Source organism: Rhinopithecus roxellana, chromosome 10 (assembly GCF_007565055.1).
Source record: "Rhinopithecus roxellana isolate Shanxi Qingling chromosome 10, ASM756505v1, whole genome shotgun sequence".
Taxonomy (NCBI): domain Eukaryota; kingdom Metazoa; phylum Chordata; class Mammalia; order Primates; family Cercopithecidae; genus Rhinopithecus; species Rhinopithecus roxellana.
This window is the reverse complement of record NC_044558.1, coordinates 43,992,223-44,017,824: the sequence shown is the minus strand read 5'-3', so window position 1 is coordinate 44,017,824 and position 25,602 is coordinate 43,992,223. Positions and strand designations below refer to the sequence as shown.

General features: G+C 36.7%; 1 protein-coding gene across 3 annotated transcripts in view; it reads right to left on the bottom strand.

Annotated features, from left to right (window-relative positions):
- GRIP1 (glutamate receptor interacting protein 1) overlaps positions 1-25,602 on the bottom strand; it is a 761,679-nt gene that overhangs the window by 470,328 nt on the left and 265,749 nt on the right. For 2 of the 3 annotated variants that reach the window (XM_030939013.1, XM_030939017.1), the window contains exon 1: positions 6,906-7,122. The exons of the other annotated variant lie outside the window; for it this stretch is intronic. In XM_030939013.1, the coding sequence (XP_030794873.1) occupies positions 6,906-7,038 (133 nt within the window). In that variant the 5' untranslated portion in view covers positions 7,039-7,122. Of the gene's footprint in view, positions 1-6,905; positions 7,123-25,602 lie in introns of those variants that run through there. 3 annotated transcript variants of the gene reach the window in all.

Here is a 25,602-nt window from a genome sequence, read left to right as displayed (position 1 = left end):
AAGTTCTATTATATTCTAATATACCACCAGGCATGTTTCCATCTGGCATCATGGTGAATGATCTGGTGAGAGGTACATGGGGAAGTTGTGTGTTCCCCTCTGAAACAAGACTTAACTCTCTAAATGAAAAGTAAGGGCAAAGAATGTTAAATGCACTGCAGATATGCTGCTAAGTGGAATGTCATCTGTTTAACTTTGCCTACTAGCTATCCCCTTCTTCCAGCTGTTTGGGATGTATGCTGTTCTGGGGAGGCACAGCTCTACTGACTAGACCTGCCAGTGATTCCTCTCTCGGGTCTTCAGCACTCTCCACTGGGATTTAGTATCCCATTTTACAAACAGGAAACTGAAGAAGCATACTGACCCACATGATTCATCCAAAGTCACATAGTTTTTAGCCCCATTAAGAGAATTATATTTTGGGAGAATGGGAACTTTTATGGAAAGAATATAGTTTCCATCTGTGGCATTTATTTCGATCAAATGAAAATAACTAAAGAATCATATTTTCCAAATAAGAGCCTACCAACACTATCAAACTTGAAACTAGCTGATCTGCATTCCAATCTGGGTTCTGGTCCTTTCTAATTCTCTAACCTAGAGACCTTAAGGACTGGAATTAGTGACTACAATCCTGAGCGGAGCCTCTTGATCCTTCATGTCCATCTCCTTTGGCTGTGTGCTCGATTCCCTCCCGCTCCAGAATGGTTTCTCCATGAGCACAGTGCACTGGGTTGAATTTGCAAAGTCCCACAGGAGCATCCTGATTGACTCAGCTCAGTTTATGAGCTCATTAACAGACAAATCACTAAAGACTAAAACGTGGTAATTTTCTATAATTGTAACCCAAATGATCACAGTTTTATCAATCAATAATGACAGAACTGAAGGAGAAACAGGAGTATTTTAAACATGAACACTGCTCTTCCAAGGGGAATGAAAAGAGTTTTAAGGCAGACAGATAGACGACCACTACATCATGCAAACAGAAAGCACTAGAATATGCTTTTTATTAAATAAATAGAAGCTTTGGTGATCTTGTGGAAATCAACAAAAAAGAAGAAAACAAGAAATAAAAATTACCACATGGATGTGGGCCCAATACAGAGCTCTTCTGAGTTTGTATAGTTAAAACAGAAATAGCATTGAAGGAATTACTCACCTCCACATGCCATATGTTACATCCGTGAAAGAGTAATGTGAATAAAAAGGAAGCATGAAATCTTATTGCACATTAAATAGTCTATGTTTATTTGGGTCAAGATATAGATTTTGAACACATATTGTATTTCTTAGAATAAGCCAGCAACTTAACATATAACTTACAATTTATTTAAAGGAGGCATAGGTTTATTCAGTAACTTGCCTTGTCTGGAAATGAACGTGTTCACATTGGAAGGATTTAAATGAAAGCTGGATGTCCATATAGCTGGGGTATTGAAGAAGGACTTTTTATTTCAGATAGTACGCCTTTACCAATATTAGAGTCCCTCCTAACTCTAATATTGTCTGAAATAATTATGCCAAATTAAGTCCCCTGAAAGAATATTCATTGATGAAGGTAGTTATATTTCAAACCATAGAGCAAATAAGAAGTGCTACAGAAAATCACCTCTGGTTTTTGAGCCACTGACAATCACTTTAATTAACATCATCTGTAAATATAATAGCATGTTAATTTGACTTGCAATATTTAATTAGGAGTTTATTTTTGTTCAAGAGTTTAAGATAAGATGGCCTACTGTTCAAAAAAAATAAAGCCACATATCAGGGAACTAAGCAGTTATATTTATATGTAGATGATCCTGGAGCTTAAATATCACCAGAAGGCTCATCAGTGAGCTAAAACAGAAGTGGGGATAAGAGGTGAAGGACCAGACCCAATAAGGGAGTCTGGCTGCTATTCCCAGTTCCACGATGATCAGTGGGGACTCCGTAAGTCGATTAACTTGTTTATATATTAGTTATTTTATCTAAAAAAATACTCAGGTTGACAAAGTAGATTCTAAGGTCCCTTTCAACTTTAGTATTTCTTTATTCCATGTAGAAAAAAATATAGCTTGAGACAAGAAAGTTGGTGATACAAAATAACCAACAAATGGAACATGCTAGCCAATCAATTTTCAACAAGACAAATATACTATAGATGGAAAGCAATTCTTAGGGAAGAAAAATAAGCAGTATAGTCATAAAACAAGCAAGTTTGCCCTATTTCTTTATAATTGATGTTTCTTCTAATTCATCTGGGATTTCTTGAGTTAAACTAAATACAGCTAAGGCTTGAATCATCCAGGATTTTACATCCAAGACCTGTCAGTTTGATGATCCCACTATTTTTAACATAGAAATAAATGGCTTCTATGCTTGTAAGCACTAGAGAAGTAAGGGCAGCCTATGAAATGTGTTCCCCTCTCTCCTCCCTTTTCCCCTCCCCAGTTCCTTCCTCTTCCCTGTCATCCCCCACAGGCTGAGGAAGGCAACAATCCCTTTGATTATATGTTCAGCTCTTGCACATATTTCTGCACAAATCAGGCATCTTTCCAAAGTATATGTCAGAGTTCTCACTCTAGCCTTGTGGCACACTTATCAAGAAAGAAAGTCCTAATTAGATGTCAGTTTCCTGAAGCAGAGAAGGTGTGGTTACATGAATTTACCAAAGGGGGAAAACTCTAAAGAATAAATTACTTACCTAATCACCCACACCACAGCCTAAAACTTATCATTCTACAAACACCCACCAATATTGTTTTTTTTTTTCTAAGAAGAACAATGCATAGTGTTTTTCAATGACATGAAAGAAAGTGAAGCACCCTTTTAAAATGCAATTTGAATATCGAAGACACTTTAAAGCCTGAATTGCCTAACTAGGAATTGTAAATGCATACAATGCATCATAAAACAACATAGCTAACAATGATTTCATACACACACATCACAATTACTGCTGAATACCTATTAAAATAGGCAAACAACAACAACAAAACAACAAATGAAATAATTTGTACATACAAATGACCCTTTTACTCAGAAGGTCTAAACCATATTCATGTTCCTCCCTTTCTCCAGTTTCCCTGAAATGACCTCAGTAAGCAAAGTTAATTGGTCACTAATGACTGCCTTGAGAGCTTTACCACACAGCTTTTCTTCAATCTAGGTGAGTCAGGAAGAAGATCAAGAACAGCAGTTATCATGGAGGAGCCCTACACCTAATTCCATACCATTACACGTGTGTATAAGATACTAGCACTGTACATGAGAGTGACTCACATACCTCTGTTCGTAAGAGACAAATTCTTCCTTCTCAAGTAATTCAGCTGCATGGACAGCAAGAGGTCAGGATTGTTATGTATTAAGAACAGTGTTAAGAGATTGCTTGTATAGTATACATTATCTGTCTTACAGCTTGAATATTATCCAGTGTGGTTAAATAAAAATACACATGACAATAGAATCAGACATTTTATTTTTCTATGACAGATGAATTAACATATGACTTGCCAGAGCCTATAAAAAGACATTACCATAACACAGTATTTTGTGAAAAACAAAAACACCAAACATAATAAAATGGAATGTTAGGGTCCTTTTCTAGCTATTGACTGCATTCAAGTTTATGACAGTTTTGTAATCAAAGCAAGTTTTTCTCAAGGAAAAATACCAAATGAATCATCTATGTGAGAATTTCAAAAAGTAAATGATGCTTCTTGGTGGATACGATTAAATAAAAAATGCAGTCTCGAATTTACAAACATCTTCATAATTTCAAAGGTTTATCAAAATTCTCCAACACTACTTAATATTCAGTGATAGATTATGACCCTGAAGTAACAGGAATTCTCCCTACTGAGCATTCCTGCCAGAAAGACAATTCCCTCAGGATATTTAGGTGATTTCTTTTTGTCTTAAATACCAATGAAAATTCTGTAGTCAATACTTTTACCTGAATTGTTTTGGAAATCTAGCAAAGTTCAAAATATATATAATATAGTTCTATAACTGGGAAAATCTTTAGAGACAAAGCCACCTTGTATCACATTTTAAAAGCCCGGAAATGTTTGGTGACTTACCCAAAGCATGCATCTGTCTAGTTTATTTAAACTCTAACTCTAGAATTATGAAGGATAGATGAGTGACGAAAGCAGTTTTTAAAAAAATCAAACATGACCATCTCATGCACATTGACATACATCAGGTCAATATAAAGTCAGAGGAGATTTAAAATCATTTTATCATCGTCACTGCTAAAACTGAGTTTTGATGGAATTTCAGAAAAGTCATCCATTATTAAAATAACTTCTCTTTCATAGCATCTGACCCTATGGACATTTTAATTCAGACTCTGGCATTTAATGAGATTATAAGTGATGCTGTATTTAAGATGAAGGAAAGGGTGGGGAAACTCTATATCAGAACCCACAATAGAATAGATATTAATTAGGATAAAATTAAATATCAGAACTGGAAAATGTACTACAGGGAGGGCAAACTTGGAGAATTTTCTGGGAGGTTCTTTTTAGCTCAATATTTCATTGTTACACGTATAAAGTTCTTGTGGCAATCTGCTCCAAAGGAAAAACTGACAAGACAGAGAGTTAAGTTTCTTTCAAGAAACAAACACTCTAAGGAGAAAAATAAGAATGACACTTCTGGTTCATCGATAGCACCATTAATGAAGATGTGAACATCATCAGTAAATTCCACCACATTATCAGCCTTAATGTAAGTAGTTTTTCTAAGCCATCTAGAGAAACACATAGAGTATAAACGTTTAAATTATGACAAAAACTAATTAAAACAGATATGTTGTAGATGTAATTGAATTCAACCATATTACCCATTTGAGAGGACTGGTTTTAAGGTCAGTTTCACTCTTTAATGCTTTTCTACAGCACTAAGATATAAGTGAATGTCTCCCCTACCCAATTCAGAGAAGCCCTGAAATGAAAGTCAAAAGATGCACTGAGAAGTCATTGTGTTATATGACTTATCTTCTTTAAAACCCCAGGCTATTTGACATTTGATGAAATGCCAAATCCCAAGTGCCTGAGTCCACTCTGACACATTCTGTTTATTATGTAGTAGTTTCAAGTTGGGGACTCAATTTGCAACTAACTCCACAATTTATATATTACATAATGGGTGTCTTTTGATAAATCACAGGAAAAACATGTCAGTTTTGTAGCTAAAGGAAATGACTTTTGCTATTTAACATCTTATCCTTAGCATGGCCTTGACAAATGAGATAAAACGTGATTCTCTTTGAGTTATTTCATTTAATGTATAAAGACTACTTACTATCTTCATTATATCATTGTCCTAACTCTAGTTTGGGAATATTTCTTAGATACCTCCATAAATAGTTCTTCTTGTCAGGACATTTTATAAACTTACAGAGTAATTCTATTGTTTTTAAATTCTTACCAAAGCTAGCAGTATGCAGACATTTGAGAAATATTGTTCAATTCTATTTCTACAAACATATATCACAGTACAAACCTGAGATGGCATGAATTTGACTCAGTATATATTGACTGCAAAAAATTTGTACAATGACTACCAGTCTAATTAAAAGTTCATAAGCTCCTTTTTTTTCAGTTTCCAAGTTTTCAGAATTACACATGCAATCTGACAATATTTTTTGATGTGACATAAAGTTTAGTTAAATTCTAGGATATATTATGGAAACAAAATTTAGGAAACAGAGTATCACTCTGTTAGAACACATTATTCATGTACACACATTTAAAAGAGAAACATCTCTAAAACTCAGAGGTTACTCAGGTAAAAGCAATACAGCCACATTACTCAAGCAAATATCAAATAATTACAATTTTACATTCTTGTATTATCGCCACCACATGAATTTTCAACCCTCCGCCTTCATCAATCACAACAGAATTGCTAGCATTTAGAAGGAATTCTCATGGCTTTCAATACCACAGAAATTGGGATTTAAATTATTTATTAGTTAATGCTCAGAGGTTATAAGTGGGATGCATTCATGATCAGACATCAAAAGACCAGAACTAATTAGGATTGAAATACAAGTTTATAAAGATCCTTATTCAAGAAGACAAATAAACAATTTTTACCTTTTTAAAAATGTAGATCATATGTAACTGTCATCTTCCCCCATTTGGGGCACATCATAAACTCAGTGATCTCTGTGCATAGCTGCTTTCTCTCTGCACCCTTAGGCATTTCTGGGCCTTTTAAATCTAGTGGGACAAGTCTGAACCTTACCAGAAACTTAAAGCACTGACAGATAAAAGAAAAATGCTAGTTCTCTTCTATTTATAAGCTAATTTACAAATGTCTCTATATAGACATATTACGGATACCACAGGTATCACTGCTTCTAGCTGACAGCAAATAAGAATTAACCTTATTTAATAACAAAATTGTAAACATGCATCAGAGAAAGGTACTTGAACTTCTTTGTACAAACAACATCTCAGATTAATCACAGATAACCGTCTAGACGTCGGTATCAGGAGCATTAAGCATTAGCATCAACTTGAACATGAACAATTATTTCTTCCAAATGAGCTAGCCTTCCTTATTCTGAAAGAAAAAGGAAAGCAACAACTACAACAGAGCATACTCTGGCCACCTACTATGTTGGCTTGCAACTTTTTTGAATGGCTTATTAAAATAACATAATTAATTCCACCAGAAATATTAACAATGTGTACAGACCTTGGCTGGTGATGCTGTCTAGATGCTATTATCTAATGGCTGTTCTTGCAACAAATCAAGCAAAACACAGCACTTCAGTACTTACAGACTGCTCACACAGAACACCATCTGAGAAACCTTTTGCATTTAAGACTAAGGCTCCACACAAGGTTTATTGTTAGCCCCAGCATGCGAGAAGGAACCGGAGGATGGAGAGAAGCGCTTACTTCGAAAATGCTCTGAAGCGTAATAATAGACATCCTCATAGCCCTCGTGGTAATCCTCTTCTGGTCGGTACTTTTTCCCCTTTCTTCTCCTAGATCTTCTTATCGCCTTGACAAAACCCAGGAAGCGGTCCATCTCTCACTCACCGTGCAGCACGGCACAGCTAGCACTAGAGCACAGCAACAGCCCAGCTGCTCTGCGAGTCGGTGGAGCATGAATGACCAATACCAAACCTGGACCAGGACAGCTACCCTTCTATCTGCCTCTGGGCTACCATCAACACGGTGACTTTGGCCATAGGAGGGGAAAGAAAATAATAGTGATATGGGTTTACCTTGACAATATTTCTCATTTAGCTCAATAAATTGTCAAATCTGTAATTAAAAAAAAAAAAGAGGAAAAGAGAAAGAAAGTGATGGTAATAAAAGACTAAGAGAAAAAACAAACAGCAAAGCTTTCGACTTTAAATAGCTTCAAAACAAAACAAAACAAAGTTCAAGAGATTCAGCTGAGGCAAGAGGAGTCCCAGCACTAGAATTTCACTATCCAATATCTCCACCATCCCATCATCGGGGCGGGGGTATAGGAGAAGAGAGGGGCGGGGAAACATATTAGTCAATGGACTGAACCAAAGTTAGCGACTGAACTGACTTTCCTACCTGCTAATCCCACATCCTAATCCTAGCCCACATTATCTCAAAACATGTGCTTGGGAAACCTCTTGAAATGCTATTGTTTTGCAATGGGCGGACTGATTAACCCTTTGTGCTCTATTGCATATCATATTAATAAGCAACAAAGTGGTTTCATCCATATGCACAGCCCTCTTGCTGACAGGAGTGTGCAGTATGTGTTAATTGGAGCAGCAGGGAGAAGGCTCAGCAGCTGCTTTCAAATGACACGTTTACCCACTGGGCATTAATGTATTCCAATCACTGTTTGATCTAAATATTAAAATGCACTTCACAGAGAAGCTTCTCATAGGCTTAGTAACAGCATACCATAATCAGCAAATAGAGCAAACTGCCTGGTTTAAGGGAAAAGAAATACAAATAATCCAACTCAACTTACACTTGAACTCAAATATAAACCTAGCTCAATTGTCACATTTTTAAAAAAATATGAAAGTAAATGGGCTAAACAGCAAACAAAACTTAATTTTCTTGGTGAAGACAGTGGAAAGAGAGAAATTTCATAATATGCTCACATGCTGTTCATCCTTTATCTCTAAAAATCACAAGCTTTACAAAATTATTTTTAAGTACAACGATCAGAAACACTTCATACTAGACGAGATAGGTACTTTAAAGTCTGGAGAAGTCAGCGTTAATCATGAACAATTTTTTTTCCTCTATAGCTTCTTTTTTCTTCAGGTCTTTAAGTGAAAGATAATTTTTAACACCAGGAAAAATCTGATTTGTTTACAATATAATTAATCAAGCATGTCAGTATATTACCAGTGAAACTAATGATATTCTGCAGCTCCATGTTCCCAGAAATATAATTTTTAAAAAAGCTTCTTACTGAATAAAGGTTGTTCAATATCTGCGTAATGTCAAGTTTGTAGGATCATCCCAGAGGGAACTGACTGCACTTTGCACTCTCTGTTAGATTCACAAGCAATTTGTCTGTCTTCTAGATTTACACAGTTCCTTATTTTCAGATATAAATTGATAATGATGGAGCAGGGAGAAATTTACTTAGAAAGACAAATATTCATCAGCCAAGAACATTTCATGTCTAAAATGTGTAGTTACTTTCAATGGTTCTGTGAAGTTCCTTTATTCCCAGAAATTTCCCATTTTGTATGCCTTAGGAGTCAGTCTGTGAAAAGAAACACTAATTTAATGATGCTGACAAAACGATGTTATAAATTGTTTTATGAACATCTTTAAATAAAAAAATCACTTGTCCTTGGGTTTCAAATCCTTTATTATTCTGATTCCCTCAACCAAAACAAACTAGAGCAATTAACAAATAGTGAATGAGAAATTTGAAGATCTGGAGTTTAGACCTGAATAGTCACTAAATATATGACAATAATAATACACAATCTTTTAATTTAACCCAACAGCCCTAATAATGAGGTGAATGTCATTATACCTCTATGCATGAGCAAAAAAAGGTTCAAAGGTGTTTTAGTGGTTTGTCCAAGATCACGAAGCTAACACTATCACGGCAGGTAATAGCAGGTATTTTTCACACCGGTTCAGAGATTATTTTGTCTGTCTAACAATTACATGCATTCAAGTTCATTCTTTTCTATGTAAATTTTATCTTGAAATGGAATTTGAAAATAATTGTCAACTTTCATTATTAATGGACCAAACATATATCTTGTTTATGTGATTAATTCAAGTATATGTGTCTCCCAGAGATAATGCAGGCAATAAATTTTATGCTACACTTGAATTTTAACTCTTAAATTAGTAGAGTCCATATTAAGTTTTGTAGTTTTAAGCTCCCAGTTCAATCTAAAAGGACTAACTTACAGAAAAGATGGTGCTTTACTCTTTAATAGAAAAAAGACCCATTTGCATAGAACAACTTAAAACATTTCACTAGAGTTTGATTTTTTAATTTTGGTATTTAGGGACTGATTTTATCAAGCAGTGGTAAGCAAATATTTTTGCACAAGAACTAATGCAGACAAAGTAAAATTATCTATACCAAACTCTGTATTCAGAAATAAACAGAAATTGTACATAAGCACCTTTCTATTATTTGTTTACATCTGAAGGATTACATTTGTTAACATTTCAGTATCTGTAATGACAGAATTTTTATATGAGATGTGGTTTGGTGGTGTTGGGGAGGAGTTTAAGAGTTTAGCCATATATTTGAAGGCATACAGCAGAAGGTATAAAAGCTTATTAAAACAATCAGAGATGCTTGGGAAGCCAGGATAAGGAAGCTGTTATTTAGAGGATGCCCACTTGGGTCACAAAGAAGGAAAGGATGTTGCAATAGATGACGTAAAGGAGGGAAAGCAAGAGTATATGGGCCACAATCTAAAAGATGGAAGGCTAGACACTTGGTGCTCTACCTGAGGGGTGGCGGAGGTAAACGAGATCATTTTATTCAATTTTCCTGGGCTCATCCTTCTTGATATGGTTTGTATCTGTGTCCCCACCAAATCTCACGTCAAACTGTAACCCCCGGCATTGGAGGTGGGGTCTGGTGAGAGGTAACTGGATCATGGAGGTGGATTTTCCATGAATGGTTTAGTACTATCCCCTTAGTATCATTCTCTCAGCAGTGAGTGAGTTCTCATGAGATGTGGCCCGTTAAAAATGTGTAGCACTTGTCCAGGCATGGTGGCTCACGCCTGTAATCTCAGCACTTTGGGAGGCTGAGGTGGGTGGATCATGAGGTCAGGAGATTGAGACCATTCTGGCTAACACGGTGAAACCCTGTCTCTACTAAAAATACAAAAAATTAGCCGGGTATGGTGGCGGGCGCCTGTAGTCCCAGCTACTCGGGAGGCTGAGGCAGAAGAATGGTGTGAACCAGGGAGGCAGAGCTTGCAGTGAGCCGAGATTGTGCCACTGCACTCCAGCCCCTGGGCGACAGAGCAAGACTCCGTCTCAAAAAAAATAAAAATACAAATAAAAATTTAAAAAGGTGTGGCGCCTTCCTCCTCTCTCTCTTGCTCCTGCTCTGGTCAAGTGAGATGCTCACTCTGCCTTTGCCTTCCACCATGACTGGAAGCTTCCCGAGGCCTCCCCAGAAACAGATGCTGCTATGCTTCCTTTATAGCCTGTAGAACTCTGAGCCAATTAAACCTACTTTTTTAATACATTACCCAGTCTCAGTTATTTCTTTATAGCAATGTGAGAATGGACTAATACACTTCTGAATTTTTTCCCATCTTCTACACTAAAATGATCCATGTTTAGCAATAAAGGGCCAACCTAAAATCTTTGTCAGTTCTTGGTTGTATTATAATAGCTAACTGTTGTATAATAGCTACAATTGCTTAACAGTTAGCTATTATAATACAATCAAGGGCTGACAGAATAGTAGTGTAGTTCAAGTCCATTTAATTAGGTGTACCACTCTTTGTGCAGACAGAATGGCCCTTTCACTCCATGGCACAACCTCCAGCAAGAGGTGCTATTTATCAGTTATTGAGCTCTACAGTCTAAACTCATGGGGCAGTTGAGACGTTGCAAATGGCAGTTCACAGAATGCCACAAACATGTTTTGTTTGGCTCACATGAATGTTTGTAGTTTTGTTCTTGGTTTTTTGTTTTTTTTGGAAATGGAGTCTAGCTCTGTCGCCCAGGGTGGAGTGCAGTAGTGTGATCTCGGCTCACTGCAACCTCTGCCTCCCAGGTTCCAGCGAGTCTCCTGCCTCAGCCTCCCGAGCAGCTAGGATTACAGGCGCCTGCCACCACACCTGGCTTTTTTTTTTTTTAAAGTAGAGATGGGTTTTCACTGTGTTGGCCAGACTGATCTCAAACTCCTGACTTTGTGATCTGCCCATCTCAGCCTCCAAAAGTGCTGGGATTATAAGCATGAGCCACTGTGCCTGGCCTTTTTGTTTTTTAAAACTGGACAAACATCTAAAAGTCAAGAGGTTTCATAAATAAATCAAACTTTTTTTTTTTCTTGAAATAGCAAAAGATCTGGTAACCTTGAGCCTGACTCCAATATGGCAACTATTGATTAGAGCTGAGTGGTGGCTGCCTGCCACCCATAAATAAACATGTGCTTTCCATTTAGCTACAGTCCCTCCCCTGGGCACAATTCAATCATTCAGTTACCACCTGGCCCCTGTAGGCATAAATGCTTGTGAACAACGGTTGAAGTACTATCCTGACTAGCCAGTCTCAAAACACTAATTACTTTAAAAGAAATTCCAGCACTCCTATATTTTGATGTAAAGAAAGCAGGCTATTATAACAAATTGGTTATCAGTTGAGCTAAATGTTCACTAAACTATAATATTAAATTTATTAGAAAAATTTGTTCACATGAGACAATAAAGCAGGTTGAATTATTCAACAAAATGCATTTCAACCAGCAATGGCAAATATATGTTAACAAATACGTATTTTTCAAGTGCTAATTATTTTCTTTTTTAGGAAGTAGGCAATTGCCTATATAGCATTTACATGATTTCCGTACTCTTCTGAATTAGATTCTTCATCCCCTTTTAGGAAAAAAGAAATGGACCAACTATTGAGATTAAATCTTCAATTTACAAACTTCCCTAGATCAGTGATTAGAGTTCCCTTCAATGCATAATTAGATTAATGGTTACAGTATTATTTTTTAGTAACAGTATGAAACATATAGTCTATAAGAGAAATCTTTAAGACATTAAATTAATCTGGCCCTTTTAGATGTCATAGCAACTGCATGAGATGCCAATAATTGCTGCCGCCTTCATGTGGCCTTGGGAGAGATACCCTGACCTACTGAGGATGAGAATGGGAAAGAAAAAATTACTCTGTCCTGTGGCACTAACATTATTCTCATCAGACCCACTACTACTTCATTGTAGCAAATGATTTGTAATATCCCTCTTTACTAACTGAAATGCATAGATCATGTAACTCATGAGCACATAATTTAAACACAAAATGCTTTTTTTTTTTTTTTTTTTTTTTTTTTTTTTTTTTTTTTTTTTTTTGAGACAGGATCTTGGTGTGTTGCTCAGGCTGGAATCCAGTGGTGCAATCACAGCTCAGTACAGCCTCCACCTCTCAGGGTCAAGCAGTCCTCCTACCTCACCCTCCTGAGTAGCTCGGACTACAGGCATGTACCACCATATACAGCTAATTTTTGTTTTGTTTTGAGACAGACAGGGTTTCAGCATCTGGCTGATCTTGAACTCCAGGAGCTCCAGCAATCTGCCCACCTCAGCCTCCCAAAGTGCTGGGATTACAGGCATGAGCCACCATGCCTGGCCTAAACACAAAATGTCTTAATGCTGACATATATTTAGTAATATGTATTTCAAATAAGTGGATCTGAGGGCATTGCTACAACAGAAAGTATAGTTAAATCCTTGCAACCACTTCTAATGAATAATTCTGAATTAGAGACGGGATCATAAGCCCTTCCATACAACATACAGAAAATAAAAAGGTAGAAAGGTAGACATCAGAATAAAAACCAGTATATTCACTATACACTAAAACTGAAAAACACTTTATGTCTATATAACAGTATTTGCTTCCATGCTCAAATAATTATAAATAGATTTTCATTTATAAGAGTTTTTATTGACCAGGCATGGTGGCTCACGCCTGTAATGCCAGCACTTTGGGAGGCCAAGGAAGGTGGGTCACCTGAGTTCAGGAGTTTGAGACCAGCCTGGCCAACATGGAGAAATCCCATCTCTACTAAAAATACAACAATTAGCTGGGTGTGGTGGTACGTGCCTGTAATCCCAGCTACTCGGGAGGCTTAGGCAGGATAATCACTTGAACCTGGGAGGCAGAGGTTACCGTGAGCCCAGATCGCACCATTGCACTCCAGCCTTGGCAGTAAGAGTGAAACTCTGTCTCAAGGGAAAAAAGGTTTTTATTAATAGTAGTTATATGAGGGTTGTACAGGATGCAGAATAAATTTTCCATGTGTAACCATGTCTCCCTCATTTTAATACTTCTAGCACCTTCAGCCACCATCCATGAAATGCTAGCAACAATCCCCAACCCTCAGCATTGTGATAACCCAAAATATACAAAAAAATACTCACTACGTTTAAAACACTTTTTCCACAAATAATTCTTAATTGGGTCTCTAATTTGATTCTGTCCAATTACTACTTATTTGTGTTGTTTATTAAATAAAGCATAGAGCCACCTGCCTAAAGAGTAATAATACACCCTAAGTTTGTTCATCTGCAAACTGGTGAATAAACTAAGCCAATTCATCCATCTGTGAACTATTTCAAGGTCGACCCTCCATTGGCTACAAGATTTTGAGTTAAAAAGACAGTGGAGGACAGTGCTTATAGCTTGATAATGTTTGCTTACTGAGCGTGAAATGAAATTTAACTGTGGCATGTCCGCATTTGTAAATTTATTGTGGTTGTTCAGACTTCTTGCAAAATGAAATGTCAGGCAGTCATTCTGAGACTGCAAATGTATTAGGCTTCAAAGGGCTCAGATAACTGAAGTTACTGAGATTTTAAAGATTTTTCTAATTTTTTTTCTACCATATGGAATTAATACATTCATTCAGTAACTGTAGAATGAGCATAAAAGTGCAAAAGCATAAAAAATAATTTCTGAATGTAAAATGCTAAGTGTGCTGTCTATTTGAATATTTGTGTTCAATAGTTTCAAATACTTCAATAGTTTCAATAGGGAAGGAATATCAAAACTATCCCTATTGAAACTATCAATAGGGAAGGAACTAGATTCAAATAGGGTTTCAAAAATGCTCGTTGTATCAGAACTCATTTTTTCCTGAAGGTATATGTGTCTTAGGAGGAAAGATTTGGACTAGAAAATCTCTTCTAGCTACAAGATGTTATTATTTTTATGCAGCTAGATGCTTTGAAGTGATGAAAAATACAGTGCTGATTATAGTGTCTTTTAAGGTAATTGTGAGACTTCATGGAATCTATTTAAGCTCCATATTTGATGATTCTGAAGAATATATTACCTAATGCCTTCTATTTCCTGGAATTCATTTCATTTTCTCTCTCTCTCTCCTCTCTTCCTCCTTCCCTTTTTCTCTTCGCCAGCTTGTTCTTTTCAAGCTACTTGGAGATCAAGAAAAGTCTATTTATTTTAAGTTAAACACATTTATTTATTTATATTTGTTTCTTGGTTGGTTGGTTTTACCCAAGTACTGAATTTCTAAAAGCTGAGATTTTTTATTTATTCATTTGGCTACAGGAACATTTTCTTGGTATTTAAATTTGTTCTTGTGGTCTCACTTCTAAGTTGTCATAAATAATCTAATTTAAATTTCTCTTTTCTTCCATCCTCTAAATGCACTGCCATGTGATTCATCTCTCCTGCCTTCTCGGCCTTTTTCTCTTAAAGCCATTTCTTTGGCTCCCGATCCTAGCTATGATTTACAAGCAAACTTGTTCGGGTTAATAGCAAATATTTTAAAGCACTTGTGAGTGTTAGATTTTTTAACAGTCATTTATCCAATTTGAGTTACCCATTATTCCTGCCTCTCCTCTTTACTTTTATTATTTATTTATTTATTCATTCATTTGGTGATGGAGCATCACTCTGTCACTCAGGCTGGAGTACAGTGGTGCAATCTTGGCTCACTGCAACCTCCTGCCTGCCAGGTTCAAGCGATTCTCCAGCCTCAGCCTCCTGAGTAGCTGGGATTACAGGTGCCCACCACCATGCCTGGCTAATTTTTTGTGTTTTTAGTAGAGATGGGGTTTTACCATGTTGGTCCAGCTGGTCTTGAACTCCTGACCTCAAGTGATCCACCTGCCTTGGCCTCCCAAAGTGCTGGGATTATAGGTGTGAGCAACTGTCCCTGGCCTCCTCTTTACTTTTATTATTGAGCATTTATCTGGTTCATTATTCTGTTTGTTCATTTATTTACTCAATTGTTCTTCACACACATGTTCAATATTTATTATGCAGTGGGTGTGGAACAGAGTATGAAGGGAAAATTCTAAGTCATCATTCTCCTTGATAGTAGCTTTAGTTGCAAGTTCAAGTAAAGAGTTTAAAACTATTAGCTTAAATTACACTCTTAGAATGTCTATGGCTCTAAGGATTCATCTTTTCACCCTATAAAATGTATTTAGTGCCAGTCACATGCTAGATGTTTAATCCATGACAGTTTTAACCAACTTTTAGAACTGGTCCTATTTCACATTCTTGCTGGTTGATTTTTGGTGTCTGACATACTTTTTAGGAGGAAAACATTAAAGGCCCTTGAATAATTTAAACAGTATGCTTCCATGAACCATGAAGAATATGTGCTTGTCTCACACTAAATCTGATTCATTTATTCGACAAATGCTTCCTGTGTCTCTAGTGCCAGACACTATTCACACTCTAAAGATAGAACAGTGCACATGAGGGTAACACTCCTCTCATGAAGGTATAATATAGATGAGGAGGTGTGTTAGTCTGCTTGTGTTACTATAAAGGAATACCTGAGACTGGGTAATTTATAAAGAAAAGAGGATTATTTCGGTTCACGGTTCCCTAGGCTGTACAGGAAGTGTGGTAAAGGCATCTGCTTCTAGTGAAGGCCTCAGGGAGCTTACGATTATGGCAGAAGGTGAAGGGGAAGCAAGTATATCACACAGAGAGAGAGGAAGCAAGAGAGAGGAAAAGGTGCCAGGCTACTTGTACATAACCAGCTCTCGGGTGAACTAATAGAGCGAGAACTCACTCATTGACACTAAGCCGTTCAAGACAGATCCACGGACCTCTCACTAGGCCCCACCTCCAACATTGGGGATCACATTTCAACATGAAGTTTGGAGGATATCAGAGGAAACAGATAACGTACAAGTACATCATCAAACAAAGTAATTTCCAATAGTGAGAAGTGACAAGGTGATGCAATGTAAGTGACTCTGAGGGCTATATTAGAATGGGGAGAGCTGAGAAAGCTTTACCCAGAGGAGATACAACTTGAGCAAAGACCTAAAAAACACAAGAAGATCCATCCAAGCAAAGGTGTGGGGGCAGTACCTTTGATACAGCATGAACAGGAAGGATGACAACACTGAGTTGGCATTGTGCCAGGCACAGGAAGGTGACCACTGTGGAGAATAATAGGAGAGGAAACTAAAGAGGCAGGGAGGGGCCAGCTCACCTCAGGCTTTCCAGGCCCAGATAAAAATTATGGACTTCTATTCTACATGCATTAGGAGCACAGAGAACTCACTGCACAGTGTTAAATAGGGAAGTGACATGATCTACGTTTAAGATGAATATTCTGGTTGTTTATGGAAAATGGGCAAGAGTAGAAATAGGGTTCTAAGAAATCAAGGATGATTCTTTGATTTTGGTGTAACTGGAAGGATAGTACCATGATAGTATTACTATGATAGGAATAATGGTGGAGATACAGGTTTGAGGGCTGTGCCTTAACCTATTGTCTATATTATGTGATATATAGTTATAAATTTTATATATATATACCTCATATATAGTTATAAATCTATGAATTTTATTTTAGAAGTAAATGTGCCACCCTCAGCTGTGCAACTGTGAGCAAGTTACTTAAACTCTCTGTACCCCATTTCCTCATCTACAAATGAGGATAAACAATAGTACCACGTTCGTAGGATTGTTGTATTAAATGAGTCCATGAAGCTCTTGGAGACTGGCACATAGCAAGAAAAACTTAAATGTATCGTTGTTGATAATAAAGGTTAATTAACTGAAAGGAGCCTTCTTTTCATTTTCATTCACTTTATTATAGCTGCTTCTTATACAACCTTGTAATTATCTGCTTATTTAACTGTGAGTTCAAGGTAGAACTGTCCTTTTTATGGTTGCATTCCAATAGTCTGACATGTATTTGTCCCTTTATTAATTCAACAAATAATTTACTGAATACTTATTATGTGTCCAGCTGCACTAAGTACTAGTGATACCATTGAAAAAAAAAAAAAAAAAAAAAAAAAGCAATGACCATGTCTTAATGAAGCTTATATTCTGGGGGGAGAATGAGTTTATAGAAAAATTAAATAAATATATAAATAAGGTATATGTATTAGCTCTGTCACACTGCTATGAAGAAATACCCAAGACTATAGTTTATATTTTTTTTAAAAAAAGAGAGAAGTTTGACTCAGTTCTGCATTATTGGGGAGGCCTCAGGAAATTTTCAATCATGGCAAAAGGCAATGGAGAAGCAGGGACCTTCTTCACAGGGCAGCAGGATGGAGTGAGTGTAATTAGGGGAAATGCCAGTCACTTACAAAACCATCAGATCTCATGTAAATTCACTCACTGTCACAAGAACAGTATGGGGAAACCACTCCCATGATCCAATTACCTCCACCTGGTCCTGCTGTTGACAAATAGAGATTATGGGGATTACAATTCAAGATGAGATTTCGGGTGGGGAATAGCCAAACCATATCAGCAGATCCATACTGGATATTTATATCCTTTATTTCTATGCATATAGTAAACATTCCATACAAATTTGTTTTTAGGAATAAAGCAATACTATGTAATTAGATCTTCTTCTACTGGAATATTACTAACAAAGGACAAGTCAAATCTCATGACGAGGCAGCACATTAGTGATTCTCATGGATGAGGGTGGTATTATAAGAGGACAGAGTCAGAATCACCTGGGGAAGAGTTTTTTCCAAATCACAATGATCCTCCAAAACCTAGCTCAGGAACTTCATTTTCCAGAAAGCTCTCCCTGATGCTCACCTCCCCCATCCCTTCCAAGGGGTCTAGGCCTGAGACTTAGAGCATCCCAGGATTACTCTATTAGTTTGGATACTAGTTCAGGTGCTTTAACAAATTAGTAAGAGTGGCTTAGGCTGGGCACAGTGGCTCATGCCTGTAATGCCAGCAATTTGTGAGGCTGGGGTTGGTGGATTGCTTGAGCCCAGGAGTTTAAGACCAGCCTGTGCAACATAGTGAGACCCCATCTCCACAAAAAATAAAAGGAAAATTAGCTGGGCTTTGAGGCATATGTCTGTGATTCTAGCTACTTGGGAAGCTAAAGTGGAAGGACTGCTTCAGCTCAGGAAGTAGAGGCTGCAATAAGCCAAGATCAGGCTGCTGCACTCCAGCCTGGGCAACAGAACAAGCCCCTGTCTCAAAAAAAAAAAAAAAAAAAAAAAAAAAAAAAAAAAAAAAAAAAAGTAGGGGGGAGTGGCTTAAACAAAATGAAAGATTTCTTTCTTTCTTTCTTTCTCATATTAAGGTCTGAGTGGTGGAAGACAGGAGGTTGAACTATTACATGAGGTCTTCCGGGGATCTGGGTTCCTTCTGTCTGAAACATTATAACCCGAAATACTGTCCTTATATTCATGAATGTGACTCAATACTGTCATGGCCAAGGTCTAGCACAAAGGAAGAGAAAAAACAGTAAAGTTTTCATCTGAGAACAGGATCAGTAAGTTGCATCTGTCACTTCTGTGTAGATGTCATTGTCTTTTGGCCACACCTTACTGCATTGGAAGAAGGAAAATGTGGTTTCTCTAAATTTGAGAGTTTCTATTAGCAAAGAACGGGTAAATACACCCACTGGAGGACAACTATCTGTCTCCCCTCACTTACTTTATTGCAGCACTATTATTCTCTGTTGTGATTAAGACTATATTGACTTTCCCTGAAACCCATCTCAAAACTTGCTCAGGAAAGAGCCAGTATTTTATTCATGTTTGTTTCCCTGGTACCTGGCACAGAGCTTGGCCTCTGATAGGCACTCAATTCCTGTGTATTGGTTGTACTAAAGGCTCTATCAAAATTTAGTTTTCTTCTTACAACAACCTAGTAAGGTAGTCATAATAATCTCATTTTACAGGTGCTGATATTTATAAACTTATCCATTAAAGATTCAATAAATTTTGGACACAGTATTTGTAACCAACCTTATGTAAGTCCTCTAAGTCCTCACTCTTCCATTAAACCACACTGGTGCATTTTAAAAAAAACACAAAAACTTGAGACTACCATTTAAAAATATAGCCTCAAAACCTTGAAGAAGTGTTAGAATTTTCAGATGACTAATAACCTCCTTCTTATCCTATACCAGTGAAAATTTTCTGAATGACAAGAAACAAGAATTCTAATAGTCCAGACTTTGAACTTCTTACAGAATCTTAAAGGCATTTTGAAAAAAAACAAAACTAGATCCTCAGTTCCATTTGCTCATGAAATATGTTCATATATTTGCTTCATGATTAAAGTTGCCCCCTTTATATTTTATACTAGAGAACTGTGAGGTTTATAACATTTTAACCTACTCAAGACACTAGATCTTTAAAACAAAGTGTAAGTAAAGCAGTATTTGCAAAAGATGATTCCTCATGAACATCCTTTCCTCAGAAAACACATAAGATTTTATCCAAGAATCTGAGAAATACCAAGTCAAACAAAATTAAGCCTGTTTTTCAACTGTAAGACTTCTAAGTGCTTTTATGACACTCCTATGCCAGTCTGACTCCTGACAGGCAGCAAACTTGTTTCATCACAGTAGAAACATAATTTTCTACATATATACATATATATGTATATATGTATATGTATATATGTGTGTGTATATTTCCCATAGACTGTTTCATTTTAAAGCGGTAAATTTTAAATTATTTGGTCTCAGGATCCATCTACTTCTTTTAAAAATTACTGAGGACATCAAAGAGCTTTTGTTTGGCCGGGCACGGTGGCTCAAGCCTGTAATCCCAGCACTTTGGGAGGCCGAGACGGGCGGATCATGAGTTCAGGAGATCGAGACCATCCTGGCGAACACGGTGAAACCCCGTCTCTACTAAAAAATACAAAAAACTAGCCGGGAGCGGTGGCGGGTGCTTGTAGTCCCAGCTACTCGGGATGCTGAGGCAGGAGAATGGCCTAAACCCAGGAGGCGGAGCTTGCAGTGAGCTGAGATCCGGCCACTGCACTCCATCCTGGGTGACAGAGCGAGACTCCTGTCTCAAAAAAAAAAAAAAAAAAAAAAAAGAGCTTTTGTTTATATGAATTTTATCTACTGATATGTACCATATTTGACATTAAAACTGAGAATTTTATTTTAATTTTTACTTTTTGGGATGGAGTCTTTCTCTTGTCCCAGGCTGGAGTGCAGTGACAGGATCTCAGCTCACTATAACCTCCGCCTCCCAGGTTCAAGCAGTTCTTTTGTCCCAGCCTCCTGAGTAGCTGGGATTACAGGCACCTGCCACCACGCCTGGCTGATTTTGTATTTTTAGTAGAGACGGAGTTTCACCATGTTGGTCAGGTTGGCTGGTCTTGAACTCCTGACCTCAGGTGATCCACACGCCTTGGCCTCCCAAAGTGCTGGGATTACAGGCATGAGCCACCACGCCCAGCCTGAGAATTTTAAAATATGTTTATTACTAATTTCTTAAGCAATAAATCCATCACATGTTAACATAAGTAAAATATTGTATGAAAAATAACTACATTTCTCAAATAAAAAAATACCTAAGACAGCCATTGTCTTATATTTTTACCTAATCTGTTCAATATGTAGCTTAATAGGAAGAAGCTACATTTTAATGTCAGATTCTACATTCAATCTGTTGCAATATGTTATTTGAACAGAGTATACAAAGAAAATCCCACCTCACACAGAAATGTAGTTGGAAAACGAAGGAGTATTTTAACAGCCTTTTCAGATAATTTTGGATGTTCTTTGGTAATATACCAGGATTCAACAAGAGGTAGTTTCTTAAATATTAGTTACAATGTGGAATCTGAAACTATGTCAATGAACTGCTTGTACTCTATCACATTAATATTAATTGTTCTTTCTTACATCTAGAATGTATCTTTACACATAATTTTGTGCATCATGCATTTGTTAGTTGGAAAATATTCGTTCACTGAGTTATGCAGGTCTTCCAAACGTTAATACATTTGATGCTTCATTATACAATATCAAAACATCACATTCATTATTACCACAAATCTCATCCAAAAAGTCAGTAAGTATATTAGGAAGCTGCCAAGTTCCTAATGGTAGACACAAGTTTTCCAAAGTTCCAATTTTCACTTAAAAAATTATATTTTATTATTGGCAACAAATGTTATCTGTTATTCTTGAAGTAACAAATGAATTCATCTTGTTCATTTTTGAGAAAATGTCTGCCAAATACCCAAGTCTGAATAACTACAATTTGCCTGTCCATTCTTTCAACAAAAATATTATTCCATGGAAGAAGTAGCTAATTCCGTTCACAACTCAAACATTTCATTAAGTGTTTTTTTGGATACAGCCATAGTACTTTGGTATGCAACAGAGTGTTTTAAAAGTCCTTCTCACTTTGTTAACACAGAATATTAAAAATATATTTATTACTTCTTTAAAGGCATTCATAGGTGAAACCTGCTTTTTACTTTTAATTGTATGTGTGTGGTGGCAAATAATATACTGACTACTACTAGTAAACCTTGGTGCCACTGCTTGGGTACTAAAGCTCCAGAGGTGTTACCCACTATTGTGCAACCTCAAATAACATGGACCCCCAGGGGTCCATAGACTATACTTTGAGAACCACTGCTGTACAGAACCACTAATGGGTAAAAATAGAGAAAAGCCTTGGTTTACTGTTATTTTCTGCAAATTCTAATAATAAAGGTGTCCCAAAAAATCTTAATGCAATTTAAAACTTTAACAATTTCAGAAGTACACATACTAACAACGTAGTTAAATGTCTTTTACATGTATTAGTTTAGTGCATTCGGGAGGATAAAATTTTAATTTAACAATTTTGTTTTCCACTATTCCCAAATGGACTGGCAAAGAAGCCCTTTGCCTGGTGACCTCAGTCACCTGATCTGCCTCTATTACACTCTTGATAGGTAATATCCAAACTGATGCATATATCAAAACCTTTTACTTTTGTTGATTTTAAAGCTAGAATAATGAATTCAATCCTTTCAGCTAATAAGCTCAGTAGATGGAAATTTTTACAAAGTTTAAAAATCAACTAGAGCAATATAATCACATAAGATGGTAGTTACGTTGAACTGTAATAAGCAATATTAATGTTTTAAAATGTTAATCAATTTTCCAATGTTGCTTTCTGTAAGTAATTACAATATATTACTCTTAGGTTACTGGTGTTACAGGAAATCATGATACAAATACATGAATTAAACCATCTGCCTAAAGTTAATAAATATTTATTGAACTACTATTATGTACCAGGAATTGGGCTAGGCACAGCAAAACAGAGTAAAATTTTTAAATAATATGCATTGCTACATTGAAACCACTTTTATAATGCCAGTACAAGGTGGTTTTTAGTTTTACATGTCAAAAGGTCTAACTAAACTGATAATTTTGAATATTTACTGCTAACATTCAAACTAAGAGTTCCAGTTTCCAGTTCAGCATCTAAGGAGCATGAGCATCACTACTCTATCCTAATAACAAGTGAAAGGCTAACAAACTGAATCAACGACTCTTCATGAACCCATCAGAGATGTGATGGTCATAGGGCAAAACCACTGCCCACAAAAGTAAAGACACAAACAGGTGAATCAGAGAATCACTACTCTTACTAGAATGGAAACCAAAGCATAAACTTCTGTGGGGACTGGTGCGGGGCTAGGAAAGCCTGTGCTGTAATTGATGAATTTCTGGAATGTGAATAAGCCCGGAAGATAAAAACTCCAGGAAGACTCAGTCACCTGGAGGCACCTTACTTTAGTGAGCTTTACCTCCTGAAACCTGATGAGGTTCTCACAGTGAATACTGAAGAAATATCTCCTCCTGCTTTTGGCAGGAAGAGGGAAAAATAACCATTTTGAAACATGCCGGGCCGGGCGCGGTGGCTCACGCCTGTTATCCCAGCACTTTGGGAGGCTGATGCAGGTGGATCACGAGGTCAGGAGATCGAGACCATCCTGGCTAACACGCTGAAATCCTGTCTCTACTAAAAATACAAAAAAATTTAGCCGGGTGAGGTGGCAGGCTCCTGTAGTCCTGGCTACTCAGGAGGCTGAGGCAGGAGAATGGCATGAACCCGGGAGGCGGAGCTTGCAGTGAGCCGAGATTGCACCACTACACTCCAGCCTGGGTGACAGAGCAAGACTCCTTCTCAAAAAAAAAAAAAAAAAAAAAGAAAGAAAGAAAGAAAGAAAAGAAAAGAAAAGAAAAGAAAAATGCCACAGAATTCTGTTCTTCTTAAGAAGTCCTGCCCTCAGAAGAAACTATCTTTGCAGATTTTAACCTGACTGACCTGGGTAAAGGAAATACCCAACTTCAGCCAGCTTTGTCCTTGCACATGGGAGAAGTGAAATATGTAACACTAGCCCTCTATAGACATCCTGTCCCACATGAGGTAGTAGGGAGGGTGAGGAATTGAGAAGCACTTGTAAAGTTCACAACCTAGAGGCACAGGCTCACTAAAAGATGGAGACCTAATCATAGAAATGGCTATAGAATGCATCCTTTCCCCACAAAACTTACTGCCACATCAATAAAAGCCTATTTGCTAGAGTTCCTCTTGCCCAGTACATCATAGCCAGCTTTCAACAAAAATTATAAGACAGAAAAAAACAAAAAATACAGTTTGAGACAGAATAATCATCAGAACCAGACTCAGATATGGCAAGAATGCTGGATTTATCAGGCTGAATTTAAAGCAACTATTACTAATATGCTAAAAGCTCTAATGAAAAAAGTAGATAACATGTAAGAAAAGACAATGTAAGCAATGAGATGGAAATTCTAAGAAAAAAATACTAGAGGTCAAAAACACTGTAACAGAAATGAAGAATGCCTTTGATGGACTCATTAGTAGACTAGACATAGCTGAAGAAAGAATCTCTGAGCTTGAGGATATATCAGTAGGAACACAGAAAAGCAGAAAATAAAAGAAAAAATAATACTAGAATAGAATATGGAAGAACTGAGACAAACTACAAAAGCTGTAAGATATACATAATGGGAATACCAGAAGGAAAACAAAGAAAGAAACAGAAGAAATATTTGAAGAAATAATGACAGAATTTCCCCCAAATAAATGTCAGACACCAAACCATAGATTCAGGAATCTCAGAGAATACCATCATGATACAGTGAAAACCATACCAAGGCATACATATTCACACTTCAGAAAACCAAAAGTAAATAAAATTATTAAAACAAGTCAGAAAGGAAAAAATGCCCTACCCTTAGAGGACCAGAGATAAGAATTACATCTGACTTCTCAGAAGCCATGCAAGGAAGAAGAGAATGACGTGTGATATTTAAAGGATTGAGAGAAAACCACCACCAACCTAGAATTCTGTCTCCTGTGAAATTATTCTTCAAAAGTAAAGGAGAATCACTTTCTCAGAGAAGCAAACATTGAGAAAATTTATTGCCACTAGACTTGCCTTACAAGCATTGTTTAAAAAGTTATTTAGAAAGAAGAAAATTGACATAGGTGAGAAATTCAGTCAACATAAAAAAAGAAAGAACACTAGATAAGGAATAAGTGAAGGTAAATAAAATAGTATTTTTCTTAATTGATTTAACATAACAGTTGGTTCTAATAACAGCAACAATGTATTCAATTATGGATGCCTATGTATGGTTATGTGTGCTTACATATAAGTGAAATGAATGATAGCAATGATACAAGGGGTAGGAGGAAAGAATTAGTAAAATGTTACTAAGAGGTACTTGCACTACTAGCAAACTGATGTAGTGCTATTTGAAAGTGGGCAAGGATTAGTTATAAATGTACATTGAAAACTCTATGGCAACCACTAAAAATAGGCAAGCAAACCAAAAAGAAGTATAATTGATATGCTAAGAGAGCAGAGAAAGTAGAATTATGTAAAATGTTCTGTTAAAACCACAAACAAACACAAAGAACAGGGTAACAAATAGAGAACAGTAAAAATATGGTACATTTTAATCCAACTAGATCAGTTATCACTTTAAACATCAATGGTCTAAATACAATCAAAAGAGAGACTGTCAGAGTGGGTCAAAAAACAAGCCCCAAAGACATATTGTCTACAAGAAACCACTTTTAATTTAAAGAAACATGCAGATTAAGGATAAATGATTGAGAAAGATATA